The sequence below is a fragment of the Oncorhynchus mykiss genome, chromosome 15 (assembly GCF_057628025.1).
Source record: "Oncorhynchus mykiss isolate SJ-2025 chromosome 15, ASM5762802v1, whole genome shotgun sequence".
Lineage (NCBI taxonomy): Eukaryota > Metazoa > Chordata > Actinopteri > Salmoniformes > Salmonidae > Oncorhynchus > Oncorhynchus mykiss.
Window position 1 is genome coordinate 55,732,007 of NC_143036.1, and position 15,612 is coordinate 55,747,618.

Below are 15,612 nucleotides of genomic sequence, written 5' to 3' on the forward strand. Positions count from 1 at the left end.
GGATGCGCTACCAGGAGACAGGCCAGTACATCAAGAGAACTGGAGGAGGCCGTAGGAGGGCAACAACCCAGCAGCAGGACCGCTACCTCCGCCTTTGTGCAAGGAGGAGCAGGAGGAGCACTGCCAGAGCCCTGCAAAATTACCTCCAGCAGGCCACAAATGTGCATGTGTCTGCTCAAACGGTCAGAAACAGACTCCATGAGGGTGGTATGAGGGCCCGACGTCCACAGGTGGGGGTTGGGCTTACAGCCCAACACCGTGCAGGACGTTTGGCATTTGCCAGAGAACACCAAGATTGGCAAATTCGCCACTGGCGCCCTGTGCTCTTCACAGATGAAAGCAGGTTCACACTGAGCACATGTGACAGAGTCTGGAGACGCCGTGGAGAACGTTCTGCAGCCTGCAACATCCTCCAGCATGACCAGTTTGGCGGTGGGTCAGTCATGGTGTGGGGTGGCATTTCTTTGGGGGGCCGCACAGCCCTCCATGTGCTCGCCAGAGGTAGCCTGACTGCAATTAGGTACCGAGATGAGATCCTCAGACCCCTTGTGAGACCATATGCTGGTGCGGTTGGCACTGGGTTCCTCATAATGCAAGACAATGCTAGACCTCATATGGCTGGAGTGTATCAGCAGTTCCTGCAAGAGGAAGGCATTGATGCTATGGACTGGCCCGCCCGTTCCCCAGACCTGAATCCAATTGAGCACATCTGGGACATTGTCTCGCTCCATCCACCAACGCCACGTTGCGCACAGACTGTCCATGGGTTGATAAATTTGATTTCCATTGATAATTTTTGTGTGACTTTGTTGTCAGCACATTCAACTATGTAAAGAAAAAAGTATTTAATAAGAATATTTCATTCATTCAGATCTAGGATGTTATTTTAGTGTTCCCTTTATTTTTTTGAACAGTGTATATTGAATGTTTAGAGTAAGCATTGGGGCTCTTAACAAAACTCTTCCGGTCAGAAGTTACTATCGTCAATAGACGCTAAAGTAGTTAGCGTCCATGAATTGGGTAATGACGGCTTACACCGGCCAAACCCGGACGACGCTGGGCCAATTGTGCGCCACCCTATGGGACTCCCAATCACGGCCGGGTTGTGATACAGCCTAGATTCGAGGGTGTCAAGAGTGTCTGTAGTGACGCCTCAAGCACTGAGATGCAGTGCCTTAGACCTCTGCGCCACTCGGGAGTCAAAGTTGGCTCGGGAGCTCTTTCAGTTGGCTGTGTGAGTAAGATTTGTTTTAGGTGGTCGCATTGGTGCGAGCTGGTCACTCAAAAATGGTCACTCAAAAATGGTCACTCAAAAACACCCTATTTTTTTAGGATGCTAAAACCAGGATTTGGTCAAACAGTAAAGTGCATTATCCTCATGATTCCTGTAAAGAAAGTGTCTGCCTGCCCCTGTGACTGTTTCGCTGGGGCCTGCTGTGGTGTCCAGCGAGACTCTCTCCCCTTTCCAGGGGAAAAAGACTCCAGGAGAAGAAAAAACGTTTCCGATTGTATAACATTTTAAAATCCATTTGCGGAGAAAACACAGCTATCTTGTTGTCACAGATAAAGAGAGAAGGGTAATATATTTACAGAATATAGCCTGGCCTATAGGTCAGGTATTAATCAAGCCCTGTGCATTGCTTAGCCAACACTGCACTCCAAAAACACCTTAAAGTAAATACCAGGACATCCGCACTGTGGGATATCATCTTGTTCCTGTGCAGCAGAAATGAATAATGAGTTCGGGATCTACTTCCTGCAGTAAAGTTATTTATCAAACTATTAGTAGTTAAAAAAGTGCTGTTTCTTTATACAATCAAGGAAAATTGGATTTCTTTGAACATGGGGTCTGTCTGTCTGTCTGTCAATCATAGGTTTGATTGAAGCCAAATCCAGCCTGAGTAACCGTACATACTTGGGAGCCTTACATGGCTCCCGAGTGGCGCAGCGGTCTAAGGCACAGCATCTCAGTGCAAGAGGCATCACTGCAGTCCCTGGTTCGAATCCAGGCTGCATCACATCTGTCCGTGATTGGGAGTCCCACAGGGCGGCGCACAATTGCGTCCGGGGTAGGCCGTCATTGTAAATAAGAATTTGTTCTTAACCGACTTGCCTAGTTAAATAAAGGTTAAATAAAATGTACAAAAAATAAAAAACAGTGACCTTCAAGTGACTACCCCAATCAGTGAAGAGTACGTCAGCATTTACCAACCTAGTGTGTTCTAAGTAGAGGCTATAGTGAGACATAAGCAGTGTCCCAGTGTCAAATCAGAATGTTCTTAAAAGAACACGGAGGCACTCTTCATATAAAAAGGCACTCTTCATATAATTAAAATGCCTTTATTATCAACAGCACGTTCAATATAACAAAATCTTGCCCCAAAAAAGTAATTATATGAAGAGCACTCCGTGTTTCTTTGATTACCTTTCACCAAAGAGCACCTTCAACCTACAGTACAAACATTCTTCTACAAGTCACTCACCCAGCTCTTTGAGGCTCCGAGTAGCTTTGGTGATCTCAGCACCACCTACACCTTCTACAGTAGGCATAAATGAGTGGAGTTTCACTTTAGTGTCAATAGTATTAGAGTGAATGAGCAGGGTCACTCACCCAGTTTGCTGAGGCTGATCTCATCACCATCTACACCAGGGGGAAGACAACCCTGTCCCTGGAGTGCCACAGGTACTGCAGGATTTTTGTTCCAACTACACCTGATCAACTAAGCGAATTGATCAGTTCAATGATTGCCTAAATTCAACACACCTGGCATTCCAGGTCGGTTAAATCAAAAACACTCCAGGACTAGCGATGCCTATCCCTGATCTACACTCTCTTTACAGTAGGCCCAAATGCGGTGAGTTAACCATGTCAGTATTACAGTACCCAGTTCGTTAAGGCTTGGAGCAGCCCTGTCAGTAGTACAGTGCAGTGTATCAGAGGTGAACAGGCAACGGTCACTCACCCAGTTCGTTGAGGCTCTGGGCAGCCTTGGTAATGTCCCTGCTTCCCCCCTGGAGCTGGCCCTGCAGATGCTTGGACAGGTACAGGTTTCTGATGATCCTTTGCAGCAGGTCACACGCCACCTGGGAAAAATAGGAAAAAATCTAACCAAACAAAATAGAACCCCATCTGAACCAGTCTTTCTGAATATTTTTGACAAGATGTGAGTGAACGTCAAATCTAATCCTGATCCTCTTTTTTGTCATAATTGATTGAAGATCACTCATTGGAAATGATCTCTAATCAAATCACTGTTGACATTTCCAAGTATTTATTTTCCTATTGTAGCCTATAAATAAACAATGACGCCAACCATGGGCATAGTAATAGTGGTAATAATAACCATGTGTCTAGCAGCATTGTGGAGCTGTGTCTGGGGCTGAAGGACACAGAGAGGTCAGCAGTGTGTTTGGGCTAAGTAAACGATGCAGCTGAGACCTCGAGGTCTGTCCCCTGAGCCTCTGTGAATGTCTGAATGCTTTATCTGTGCGTGGCCGAGAAGCTGCCATTTTGTGAGCGAACACTAGACTAAAATATAAACAAAGCACTCTCCTATTCCCCCTGGATTTATAGTCTGATCATTACCGGTCTCCTTCAGACCCAGACAGACAGAAACACACACACACACAGATAGAAACATACACAGACAGACAGACAGAATACAAACACATACCCTAAAATCAAATCAAATTGTGTTGGTCACATACACATGGTTAGCAGATGTTAATGCGAGTGTAGCGAAATGCTTGTGCTTCTAGTTCCGACCATGCGGTAATATCTAACAAGTAATCTAACAATTTCACAACAACTACCTTTTACACACAAGTGTAAAGGAATGAATAATGTATATGTACATATAAATATATGGATGAGCAATGGCCAAAAGGCATAGGCAAGATGCAGTAGATGGTATAGAGTACAGTATATACAGTCGTGGCCAAAAGTTTTGAAAATGACAGAAATATTCATTTCCACAAAGTTTGCTGCTTCAGTGTCTTTAGATAATTTTGTCAGTTTGTTTGTCCACCCGTCTCTTGAGGATTGACCACAAGTTCTCAATGGGATTAAGGTCTGGTGAGCTTCCTGGCCATGGACCCAAAATATCAATGTTTTGTTCCCCGAGCCACTTAGTTATCACTTTTGCCTTATGGCAAGGTGCTCCATCATGCTAGAAAAGGCATTGTTCGTCACCAAACTGTTCCTGGATGGTTGGAAGAAGTTGCTCTCGGAGGATGTGTTGGTACCATTCTTTATTCATGGCTGTGTTCTTAGGCAAAATTGTGAGTAAGTCCACTCCCTTGGCTGAGAAATAACCCCACACATGAATAGTCTCAGGATGCTTTACTGTTGGCATGACACAGGACTGATGGTAGTGCTCAACTTGTCTTCTCCGTACAAGCTTTTTTTCCAGATGCCCAAAACAATCGGAAAGGGGATTCATCAGAGAAAATGATGTTACCCCAGTCCTCAGCAGTCCAATCTCTGTACCTTTTACAGAATATCAGCCTGTCCCTGTTATTCATGGAGAGAAGTGGCTTCTTTGCTGCCCTTCTTGACACCAGGCTATCCTCCAAAAGTCTTCACCTCACTGTACGTGCAGATGCACTCACACCTGCCTGCTGCCATTCCTGAGCAAGCTATGTACTGGTACTGTACTGGTGGTGTCCCGATCCCGCAGCTGAATCAACTTGCGCTTGCTGGACTTTCTTGGGCGCCCTGATGCCTTCTTCACAACAATTGAACAGCTCTCCTTGAAGTTCTTGATGATCCGATAAATGGTTGATTTAGGTGCAATCTTACTGGCAGCAATATCCTTGCCTGTGAAGCCCTTTTTGTGCAAAGCAATGATGACGTCACGTGTTTCCTTGCAGGTAACCATGATTGACAGAGGAAGAACAATGATTCCAAGCACCACCCTCCTTTTGAAGCGTCTGTTTTTCAAACTCAATCAGCATGACAGAGTGATCTCCAGCCTTGTCCTCGTCAACACTCACACCTGTGTTAACGAGAGAATCACTGACATGATGTCAGCTGGTCCTTTTGTGGCAGGGCTGAAATGCAGTGGAAATGTTTTTTGGGGATTCAGTTATTTTGCATGGTAAAGAGGGCCTTTGCAAATAATTGCAATTCATCTGATCACTCTTCATAACATTTTATTTGATTTTACCTTTATTTAACTGGGCAAGTCAGTTAAGAACAAATTTTTAATTTCAATGACGGCCTAGGAACAGTGGGTTAACTGCCTGTTCAGGGGCAGAACGGCAGATTTGTACTTTGTCAGCTCAGGGATATGAACTTGCAACCTTTCGGTTACTAGTCCAACGCTCTAAACACTAGGCTACCCTGCCGCCCCAATTCTGGAGTATATGCAAATTGCCATCATACAAACTGGAGGCAGCAGACTGTGAAAATTAATATTTGTGTTGTCGTGTCTTTGGCTATGCCGGATTAAGTGATATGACATGCTGTTCTATAAAATCCTTTCTCTGTAATTAATATTACCTGATTGAGCTAATCATGTAACTGTAATTAACTAGAAAGTCGGGGCACCACTTAAGAATATTTATAGATCTGTTATCTTCCGAATAAACTCTTAAAGACCTAGTAATATTTTACATCAATAGCAGTCAATATTAATCGTCACCTTATTTCAGTCTCATCTGAAAGTTGTACATTCTTGGTTATCTTCACGAACACTGGCTAACAAGTTCAATCAGCAATACAAAATTGGGTTTAATTATTTATTTACTAAATACCTAACTAATCACACAGAATTACATATAGACAGAATGAATCATACATTGATTACAAATTATGTCATGAAGGAAAACGTCCCTAGCGGACAGAACAGATATGACAGTTGTTTACACAAAGAACGGGGGTTGGGTTTGAGTGAAAGAGCGGGAAGACTGAAGAACAAAGGGAGAAGCGATGTCTCTATCAATGTTAGTTAAGTGGCTAAAACCATGGACATGACAGCCCCTGGGAGTTAAAAGTGGAAAAAGAGGGGTCCCACAGCACCACGGTCGGTCGGTCTATCGAAAATAATATAAAACTTTGCAACTATTCTATTCAGAAATCACAAACCAGGCCCGTGTTCATCCTAAGACCTTACCAGCCTGGCATGCCTGCCTGCTACTAGTATCTTCTCTGCAGGATGCATGTCTGTGGTGCAGAACAATGATAACACTCCACACACACACACACACACACGATGACAAAGCTGAGAGAGGGAGCATCAGTAGACAGACAGAGCTAACACAGAGCCAGAGCCATGGGAGAAGAAGGAGCCAGTTAGAATCACAGTAACCTTTTGGACTGAAGCCAAATTCCATCCATTTTTAAAAACTCCACAGACGACGGAGCTGCAGTGTGTAGGCAGTGTGCATGTGTGGACAGAGCCTGTAAACCTAGAGTCTATTTCGCTCTATCTAGATGTGGCTACCCAGACTCAGACAGGACAGGCTCAGTTTGCTCACAAGAAGAAGTCTTATTTTAACAGGGTTAGAAATTCAACCTTTTAAAACATCCGATTGCTTTTTATTGATTTCTTCTAAACAGGGGGGCACTGATAGCGTGGTGAATTAAAAACCACAACGGTGATGTCATGGGTTAAGATTGCAGACGCTATCTGAGAACAGGATCAAAGTAATGCTGTTTGAAAGGTTGAGATAATATTGTTTGTAAACCTATATGTATTATTTAGTGGAGGACTTACCAAGAAAAAGAGATGCATTTTACATAACAGATGCTCAGCCTCCAAAAGCAGTTTGTCACGCCCTGACCTTAGAGATCCTTTTAATGTCTCTATTTTGGTTTGGTCAGGGCGTGAGTTGGGGTGGGTATTCTATGTTTTCTATTTCTGTGTGTTTGGCCGGGTGTAGTTCTCAATCAGAGGCAGCTGTCTATCGTTGTCTCTGATTGAGAACCATACTTAGGGAGCCTTTTCCCACCTGTGTCTTGTGGGTAGTTATTTTCTGTTTAGTGTTTTCTGCACCTTACAGGACTGTTTTGGTTTCGTTTGGTCACGTTGTTGTTTTAGTGTTCAGTCTTGGTCCACACCTTCTTCCACAGACGATCATTACAGAACTACCCACCACAAACGGACCAAGCAGCGTGGTAACAGGGAGCAGAGGGTTCAGGACTACTGGACTTGGGAGGAGATATTGGAAGGACAGGGACCCTGGAGACAGGCTGGGGAATATCGCCGCCCTAAAGAATAACTGGAGGCAGCTAAAGCTGAGCGGCAGCGATATGAGGCAAGGCAGCACAGCAGGCACGAGAGGCAGCCCCAAACATTTTTTTGGGGGGGCACACGGGGAGATTGGCGGAGTCAGGCAATAGACCTGAGCCAACTCCCCGTGCTTACCGGAAGCAGCGTGGTACTGGTCAGGCACCGTGTTATGCGGTGAAGTGCACGGTGTCTCCAGTGCGCGCTCATAGCCCGGAGCGCTACATGCCAGCCCCTCGCAAGTGCCATGCGAGAGTGGACATCTAGCCAGGGCGAAATTTGCCAGCTCAGCGCGTTTGGTCTCCGGTGCGCTGTTTTGGCCCAGGGTATTCTGCGCCGGCTCTGCGTACTGTGTCTCCGGGACGCTGGGAGGGCTCAGTTTGCCCTAAGCCTGCTCTCCGACCGTGCCGAGCGAAAGTGAGCATTGAACCTAAGGGAGAGGTGCGAGTGGTAAGCACCAGATCTCCAGTGCTCCCCCACAGCCCGGTTCGACCTGTGCCTGCACTCTGGAGGGGCCAGGCTAAAGTGGGCATTCAGCCTGGAAGAGTGGTGCCAAGGCTGCGCACCAGAGCTCCCCCACAGCCCGGTTCATCCGGTGCCTCCTCCACGCACCAGGCCTCCTGTAGGTCTCCCAAGCCTGGTAGGCCCCGTGGCAGCCCCACGCACAAGGCTGTCCGGAGCTGCCAGAGTCGCCCTCCTGTCCGGAGCTGCCAGAGTCGCCCTCCTGTCCGGAGCTGCCAGAGTCGCCCTCCTGTCCGGAGCTGCCAGAGTCGCCCTCCTGTCCGGAGCTGCCAGAGTCGCCCTCCTGTCCGGAGCTGCCAGAGTCGCCCTCCTGTCCGGAGCTGCCAGAGTCGCCCTCCTGTCCGGAGCTGCCAGAGTCGCCCTCCTGTCCGGAGCTGCCAGAGTCGCCCTCCTGTCCGGAGCTGCCAGAGTCGCCCTCCTGTCCGGAGCTGCCAGAGTCGCCCTCCTGTCCGGAGCTGCCAGAGTCGCCCTCCTGTCCGGAGCTGCCAGAGTCGCCCTCCTGTCCGGGGCCCGCTGCGAGGGTCCCCCGTCCGGGGTCGGCGGCGAGGGTCCCCGCTCCAGAGGCGCCACCTAAGTGGGCCAAGCCTAAGGTGGAGCGGGGTTCACGTCCTGCACCAGAGCCGCCACCGCGGACAGATGCCCACCCAGACCCTCCCCTTTGGAGGGGGGTACTGTCACGCCCTGACCTTAGATCCTTTTTATGTCTCTATTTTGGTTTGGTCAGGGCGTGAGTTGGGGTGGGCATTCTATGTTTTCTATTTCTGTGTGTTTGGCTCGGTGTGGTTCTCAATCAGAGGCAACTGTCTATCGTTGTCTCTGATTGAGAACCATATTTAGGGAGCCTTTTCCCACCTGTGTCTTGTGGGTAGTTATTTTCTGTTTAGTGCTTTCTGCATCTTACAGGACTGTTTCGTTTATTCACGTTGTTGTTTTGTGTTTTCGTGTTCAGTCAACAAAAAAAACATGAACACGTGCTGCGCTTTGGTCCACACCTTCTTCCACAGACGATCGTTACACAGTTCCATAAATCACCTTTATAAATATGCCTTTCTCCAAAGTGGTGGGGAGTAATTCCATAATGGCAGGCATGTGCAACAAGAGTAAAAGGGGTCATATAATATTTGTTGTTTAACGGTCAATAAAAACACACAGTATCTTTGTTGTAAACCATTGAGTACAGAGCACTCATATCAGTACGGCATGAGACACCGACACCTTCTATAGTTACATTGTATTGACAGGGCAGAAGAGGACATCCTAGAGCCATATACAGGTATATAGACCTCTATATGACTCTGGGTTATTGTCATCTTTACAATTTAAAACAGGAGGATCCTGGAAACTGTCCAGGAGACATTAGGCGACCTTGACAATATGTACAGCACCTAACTTGAAGTACCCATCTTGAAAATGGGCAGAGAGACAATAAAAACCCAAGAAAATGCTGTGGGTCCATTTCTCTACCTCAGATGTCTTTCCAATAAACATGGAAATCAAGTCCAGTGCAGAAGTAGAGATGCTGTCAGAGTGCTGATAATAATGAACACTAGAGAGGCAATCTTCCCCCTGCTATTGAGCCTCAGTCCCAGACCATATAATAATACAACAACACCATCAACACAACAGATAGTATTATGCCTCTCAAATCACAAGGAGATGGATGGATACCTGCAATCTGGCGAGCTGGGCAGTCCTAGCTACAATCTTATTGTAGGGGTCAACGATCTTTGTCCTTCTCCTACGAGAGAAAACAAATAGGTTGAGTGCTGTTACTAGAGGTCTGATTTATTGAGGGTCTCTGAACACAAGTGGCGCAGCACTCTAAGGCACCGCATCTCAGTGCTAGAGGAGTCACTGCAGACCCTGGTTCGATTCCAGGCTGTATCACAACCGGCCGTGATTGGGAGTCCCGTAGAGCGGCACACAATTGGCCCAGCGTCGTCTGAGTTAGGATGTCATTGTAAATAAGAATTTGTTTTTAACTGACTTGCCTAGTTAAATAAAGGTGAAATAAAAAATGTTTAAAAAGTTATATTTTGCCTTGATCATTCCCTGTGATGATGTGTACCGGTCTTATAGGCTTGGAGTAGGTAGATAACGCACCTAACCACTGATACAGGGTAAGATGTTTTTTCAATACTGAGAGACGCACTGATGCTTATATCCAATTGTGTGACAGCAGCGCCCCCTATGGAATGTCTACAGCACTACAATGACAGCATATATTCCAACAGAGAAGTTCTTAAACTTTTTGGGTCTGGGGACCCCTTTTGTGATAGCAAATTCATCAGGGACAACCTCATTATCATTACACAAATAAATAAATAGTATTTTCTGCAGTGCGAAAATAACATTTAAAAAGGGCTCTCTTGGCTAATTTCCAGCAATTCTACACATTTCGTCATGGGGCACAGAGATTTTTTGTTGTTAGTGCTTTAAAGCTAATATACATCAATTCTACACATTTTGCCACGAAGCAGAGAGAAAACATTGATGTTTTAAACTTCAATTACAGTGCATTTATGTAAAAAAATATACTGTATATAATCAAATCAAATTGTAATTGTCACATGCGCCGAACACAACAGGTGTAGTAGACCTTACAGTGAAATGCTTACTTACAAGCCCTTAAGCAACAATGCAGTTTAAAGAAAATACCCCCCCCCAAAAAAAGTAAGCGATAAGAATAACAAATCATTAAAGAGCAGCAGTAAATAACAATAGTGGGGCTATATACAGGGGGTACCGGTAGAGAGTCAATGTGCCAATGTGCGGGGGCACCGGTGTCAAGGTAATTGAGTAACATGTACATGTAGGTAGAGTTATTAAAGTGACTATGCAAAGATAATAAAGAGTAGCAGCAGTGTAAAAGAGGGTGGGGGGGAATTGCAAATAGTCTGTGTTGCCAATGCAAATAGTCTGGGTAGCCATTTGATTAGCTGTTCAGGAGTCTTATGTCTTGGGGATAAAAGTTGTTTAGAAGCTTCTTGGAAGTAGACTTGGTGCTCCGGTACCACTTGCTGTGCGGTAGCAGAGAGAACAGTCTATGACTACGGTGGCTGGAGTCTTTGACAATTTCTAGGGCCTTCCTCTGACACCGCCTGGTATATATGTCCTGGTAGGCAGGAAGCTTGGCCCCGGTGATGTACGGTGCTGCTCGCACTACCATCTGTAGTGCCTTGCGGTCAGAGGTCGAACTTTGCCGTACCAGGCAGTGATGCTCTCGATGGTGCAGCTGTAAAACCTTTTGAGGATTGAGGACCCATGCCAAATCTTTTCAGTTTCCTGAGGAGGAATAGGCTTTCTCGTGCCCTCTTCATGACTGTCTTCGTATGCTTGGACCATGTTAGTTTGTTGGTGATGTGGACGCCAAGGACCTTGAAGCTCTCAACCTGCTCCACTACAGCCCTATCGATGAGAATGGGAGTGTGCTCGGTCCTATTTTTCCTGTAGTCCACGAACATCTTCTTTATCTTAAATCACGTTGAGGGAGAGGTTGTTGTCCTTGCACCACACGGTCAGGTCTCTGACCTCCTCCCTATAGGCTGTCTCATCTTTGTGTCATCAGCAAACTTAATGACGGTGTTGGAGTTATGAATGAACAGGGAGTACAGGAAGGGCCTGAGCACGCATTCCTGCGGGGCCCCCGTGTTGAGGATCAGCGTGGCGGATGTGTTGTTGCCTACCCTTACCACCTGGGGGCAGCCCGTCAGCAAGTCCAGGATTCAGTTGCAGAGGGAGGTGTTTAGTCCCAGGGTCCTTAGCTTAGTGATCACTATGGTGTTGAAAGCTGAGCTGTAGTCAATGAATAGCATTCTCACATAGGTGTTCCTTTTGTCCAGGTATGTTTATTCCATGTGCAACTCTGTGTTGTTGTTTCTGTCTCACTGCTCTGCTTTATCTTGGCCAGGTCGCAGTTAAATGAGAACTTGTTCTCAACTAGCTTACCAAGTTAAATAAAGGTGAACAAATTTAAATAAATGTTTTAAAAGGGCAGTGTGGAGTGCAAGAGATTGCATCATCTGTGGATCTGTTGGTGAGGTATGCAAATTAGAGTGGGTCTTGGGTTTCTGGGTTAATGGTGTTGATGTGAGCCATGACCAGCCTTTCAAAGCATTTCATGACTACAGACATGAGTGCTACGGGTCAGTAGTCATTTAGGCAGGTTACCTTAGTGTTCTTGGGCACAGGGACTGTAGAAAGGCCCATGGAGATGGTGGAATTGTCCTTTAATTCATGGCCACTTGCTCAGCCGGGCCAGGGGCGCTTTAATTAGGTCAGGTGGAAATGTCCGACAGATCTCAAATCAGTAAAAGGAGGACATCGCCACTGCCCAACCTCGCTGCTTTCTCTTCCTCAACTCCGTCTAATCCAGACATTCTGTGCGTCCATGAATCAACGTAACTCCATCGAATCTGTTACCTTTCATCTGAACTATGCTGCAATCGGGAGAGCGGGCCATCAGTTATTGTTTATAGTTATTACTGCGGAGCGAGGCTTGGAGCGCACGCTTCAAACCGGTTGTGTTATGTATATGCCCAATGATCACAGCCCTACAGACATTGATATATAGTTAAAATGTAATGAAATGACATGTACATATGAAGACTAACCTAGAAGGATGAAATATGAAACTTAATGATTTACTGACATGATAAATTCTTATATCAAATTTATGGAGATTATAGATTGTATAAATTAACAATGCATTTGCATTAATCCTTCTCTGGATTAACATGGTTATGATCATAAAGGACTCCATTCTGCTTCATATTGAATTCCTATGGAACCTTATTGCTGAATTATTCTGTTAATAATGACAATGATTGTTATCATTTGACTTTCTGATTTGAATTTTTATTGGGTACATGTTATTCTGTTTCTTTTGTTATACAGCACAGACAAACTAACCAGTACATATACCACTTTGTGGTTAAAGGAATTCCTGCCTCAGTCTCATCCATTCCTCTGTCACCTGACCATCTGTTCACCTTCACTTTTGCCAGTCATCCTACCTGTCCAGCTACCCACACAGATTCCAATAATCTTTCAGGGACTATGGTGGTCTGCTTGAAACATGTTGGAATTACAGACTCAGACAGGGAGAGGTTGAAAATGTCAGTGAAGACACTTGCCAGTTGGTCAGCACATGCTCGTAGTACACGTCCTGGTAATCCATCTGACTCTGCCTTGCTGTAAATTGTCAATGATTTGACTGCACAGTCAACTCGGTAGCTCTCATTCCTAAACGACTACGTGGCTGATACACCTAGTTAAATAAAACAAAACATACACCTACGTGAAGTAAAGCTGACTGACAGAAAAGTACTTAAAATGAATGTTAAAATATAGCATTTTACCATCATTTAGCAGTGAATTCGTTGATGCTTCTCTACTACCCTCCATGTTCGCCACTTCATCACACGATGACGTAGAATTTCAGCGACATGAAATGAACCAAACCAAACATTTTATTATTCTTAATAAAATATCAAATTATCTGTATTTGTATCAACGTGCATTGTTATAACGTTACTTATCAAATAAATCCAAAAATAAAAAATATTTAAATTCTTTTTAGGTTCAAAGGTAAAACATGAAAGGTTGTTCGGAGGACACGCCCACTAACATACCGCGTGTTATTGTTTGCATTCGGGTGTTTGTCATCTTTAGCTAACTAGCTAGCTTAATTACATTAAATATGAACGTTATCTAGTCACACCAACGTTAGAATAGGTCATAAACTGCATGCAACAAACAGTTTCGACTGTGGAAAGAAAAGCATTGCCATGCCAATCTAGCTAGCTGGCTAGCTAGCTAACTGACTAGCTCACTTTAGTGATTAAAACGTACTGTACGGTCTATGAAAATGACGACCACCAACATGATGGACATGTTTGAGGAAGGGAAAGTTCTGAAAATCTGTGCTCCTATGGTCCGGTATTCAAAGTAAGATTATCTGATATTCGTACATTTTCAATGACTTGTTCAGCGGTTTTGTGCAGATAGCTGAAATAGGTTGAGCAATAGCTATAACTCATCGTTTATTTTCAACTTTTCCAGGTTGGCATTCAGGTCACTGGTGAGGAAATTCGACTGTGACATTTGCTTCACTCCAATGATAGTTGCTCCTGACTTTATGCGTTCTGTCAAAGCCAGAGACAGTGAATTTACAACTAATGAAGGTAATATGAGATCACTTTTTTTCTTCAAGGAAATATTAGATGCCTCTCAAACTATAGGGATTTGGTGTCTGTTGTCATTGATGTGTGGAGACTGTCAATTTGGTGTCAATTAAATCCAACTTTAATGCTCTCTGTCTCTCCCATCAGCTGACCGTCCTCTGATCGTGCAGTTTGCTGCTAGTGATGCCCAGACCCTGGCTGATGCAGCCTGTGTGGTCGCACCCTTCTCTGATGGAGTGGACCTCAACTGTGGCTGTCCCCAGCGATGGGCCATGTCAGATGGCTACGGGGCATGCCTTATCAACAAACCTGAGCTGGTCAAAGACATGGTTCGACATGTCAGGAACCAAGTTGACAATCCTAACTACACAGCCTCCATCAAAATACGGTACGAGTGATCATATCAACAAATATAATTGTTTCACTTTTACTTCAATGACAAAAGAGCTTGTTAAAGCTTTATTTAGCAAATAACCTAAGTGTCATGAAGTTCCTTTTGTAGTTGTTGTTTCCTCTCTCTTTTCTCAGAATTCACAAGGACCTGCGACGTACGGTGGACCTGTGTCAGAAGGCAGAGGCGGCAGGGGTGTCCTGGATAACGGTCCATGGTCGAACCGCAGAAGAGCGCCACCAGCCGGTCCACTTTGACGCCATCAAGACCATCAAGGACAGCCTGTCAGTCCCTGTCGTCGCCAACGGAGACATAAAGACCCTCCGAGATGTGGAGACCACTCACCAGCTCACTGGAGTTGATGGTCAGTTCAATTTGTGCAAATCGCAATTGATTCTTTATTCCCAATATTGTGCACTACTTGTGACCAGAGACTCCGCAGTCACACGGGACTCTGGTCAAAAATAGTGCACTCTGTACTCATGAGACAGATCCTTAGTAACTACACATGTGTAGTTATTTCAATGGAAAATACACTCTTGAAATAGCTTCATATTAAATTCCCTTATATAGGCCAAAGTGATCCACAATGAAAATAAACCTACAACATGGGGGGTTTCTGGGGGGGAGCCACTATCATGGTTTATTTTCAAAGAACTGCATAGTCCACTGTTTACTCGTTATCATAAACACTTTATCTGCTTTTCATTTGCATTTATTCTGTAACCTCTCATTCCCTCCAGGGAAATCATTTTCTGTTTATTGTGCCATCTTAACATATATTCATTGTAAGTACATAAATGGGTAGCTAGAGGTTCCATTCACAGAAATAATTTGAGAAAGATGGAATATATCAATACAGGATCTTTATTGTTAAATGGCTCACTCAAGACACTTCCCACCCCACGTGCCCTGTCCTGTAGGTGTGATGGCAGCCCGGGGGCTGTTGTCCAACCCGGCCATGTTCGCTGGCTACAACGAGACCCCTCTTGAGTGTGTGTGGGACTGGGTGGACCTCGCCACGAACCAGGGGACCCCCTTCACCTGCTTCCACCAGCACCTCATTTACATGCTGGAGAGGGTCAGCTCCCAGCCCGAGAGGAAGGTGTTCAACTCCCTGCAAAGCACCGCCGCAGTCATAGACTACCTCCACAACACATATGGATCCCCAGACACACAGACAGTAGGCCTATCATGAACACTGGCTGGGTATAATTTATTGTATGTTATTAATCATATTTCCAATGGAATAAAAGCTTTTATTTACTATATTACCTTTTTT

General features: G+C 45.1%; 1 protein-coding gene across 1 annotated transcript; it reads left to right on the forward strand.

The window, feature by feature from the left end:
* Nucleotides 1-13,345: 13,345 nt before the first annotated feature.
* On the forward strand, nucleotides 13,346-15,600 carry LOC149978110 (tRNA-dihydrouridine(20a/20b) synthase [NAD(P)+]-like). Its single transcript, XM_090200398.1, has 5 exons — nucleotides 13,346-13,703; nucleotides 13,818-13,939; nucleotides 14,087-14,327; nucleotides 14,468-14,694; nucleotides 15,254-15,600. The coding sequence occupies exons 1-5, from the start codon at nucleotides 13,618-13,620 to the stop codon at nucleotides 15,526-15,528; spliced, it is 951 nt and encodes a 316-aa protein (XP_090056524.1). The 5' UTR covers nucleotides 13,346-13,617; the 3' UTR covers nucleotides 15,529-15,600.
* The last annotated feature ends 12 nt before the right edge of the window (nucleotides 15,601-15,612 follow it).

What these genes read in the sequence shown, in the direction of transcription:
- LOC149978110 (XM_090200398.1), top strand. Translation starts at nt 13,618, where the DNA reads ATGAAAATGACGACCACCAACATGATGGACATGTTTGAGGAAGGGAAA. An exon ending in TGAATTTACAACTAATGAAG is followed by an intron (nt 13,940 to 14,086) that starts GTAATATGAGAT and finishes CTCTCCCATCAG; the next exon opens with CTGACCGTCCTCTGATCGTG. An exon ending in ACAGCCTCCATCAAAATACG is followed by an intron (nt 14,328 to 14,467) that starts GTACGAGTGATC and finishes CTCTTTTCTCAG; the next exon opens with AATTCACAAGGACCTGCGAC.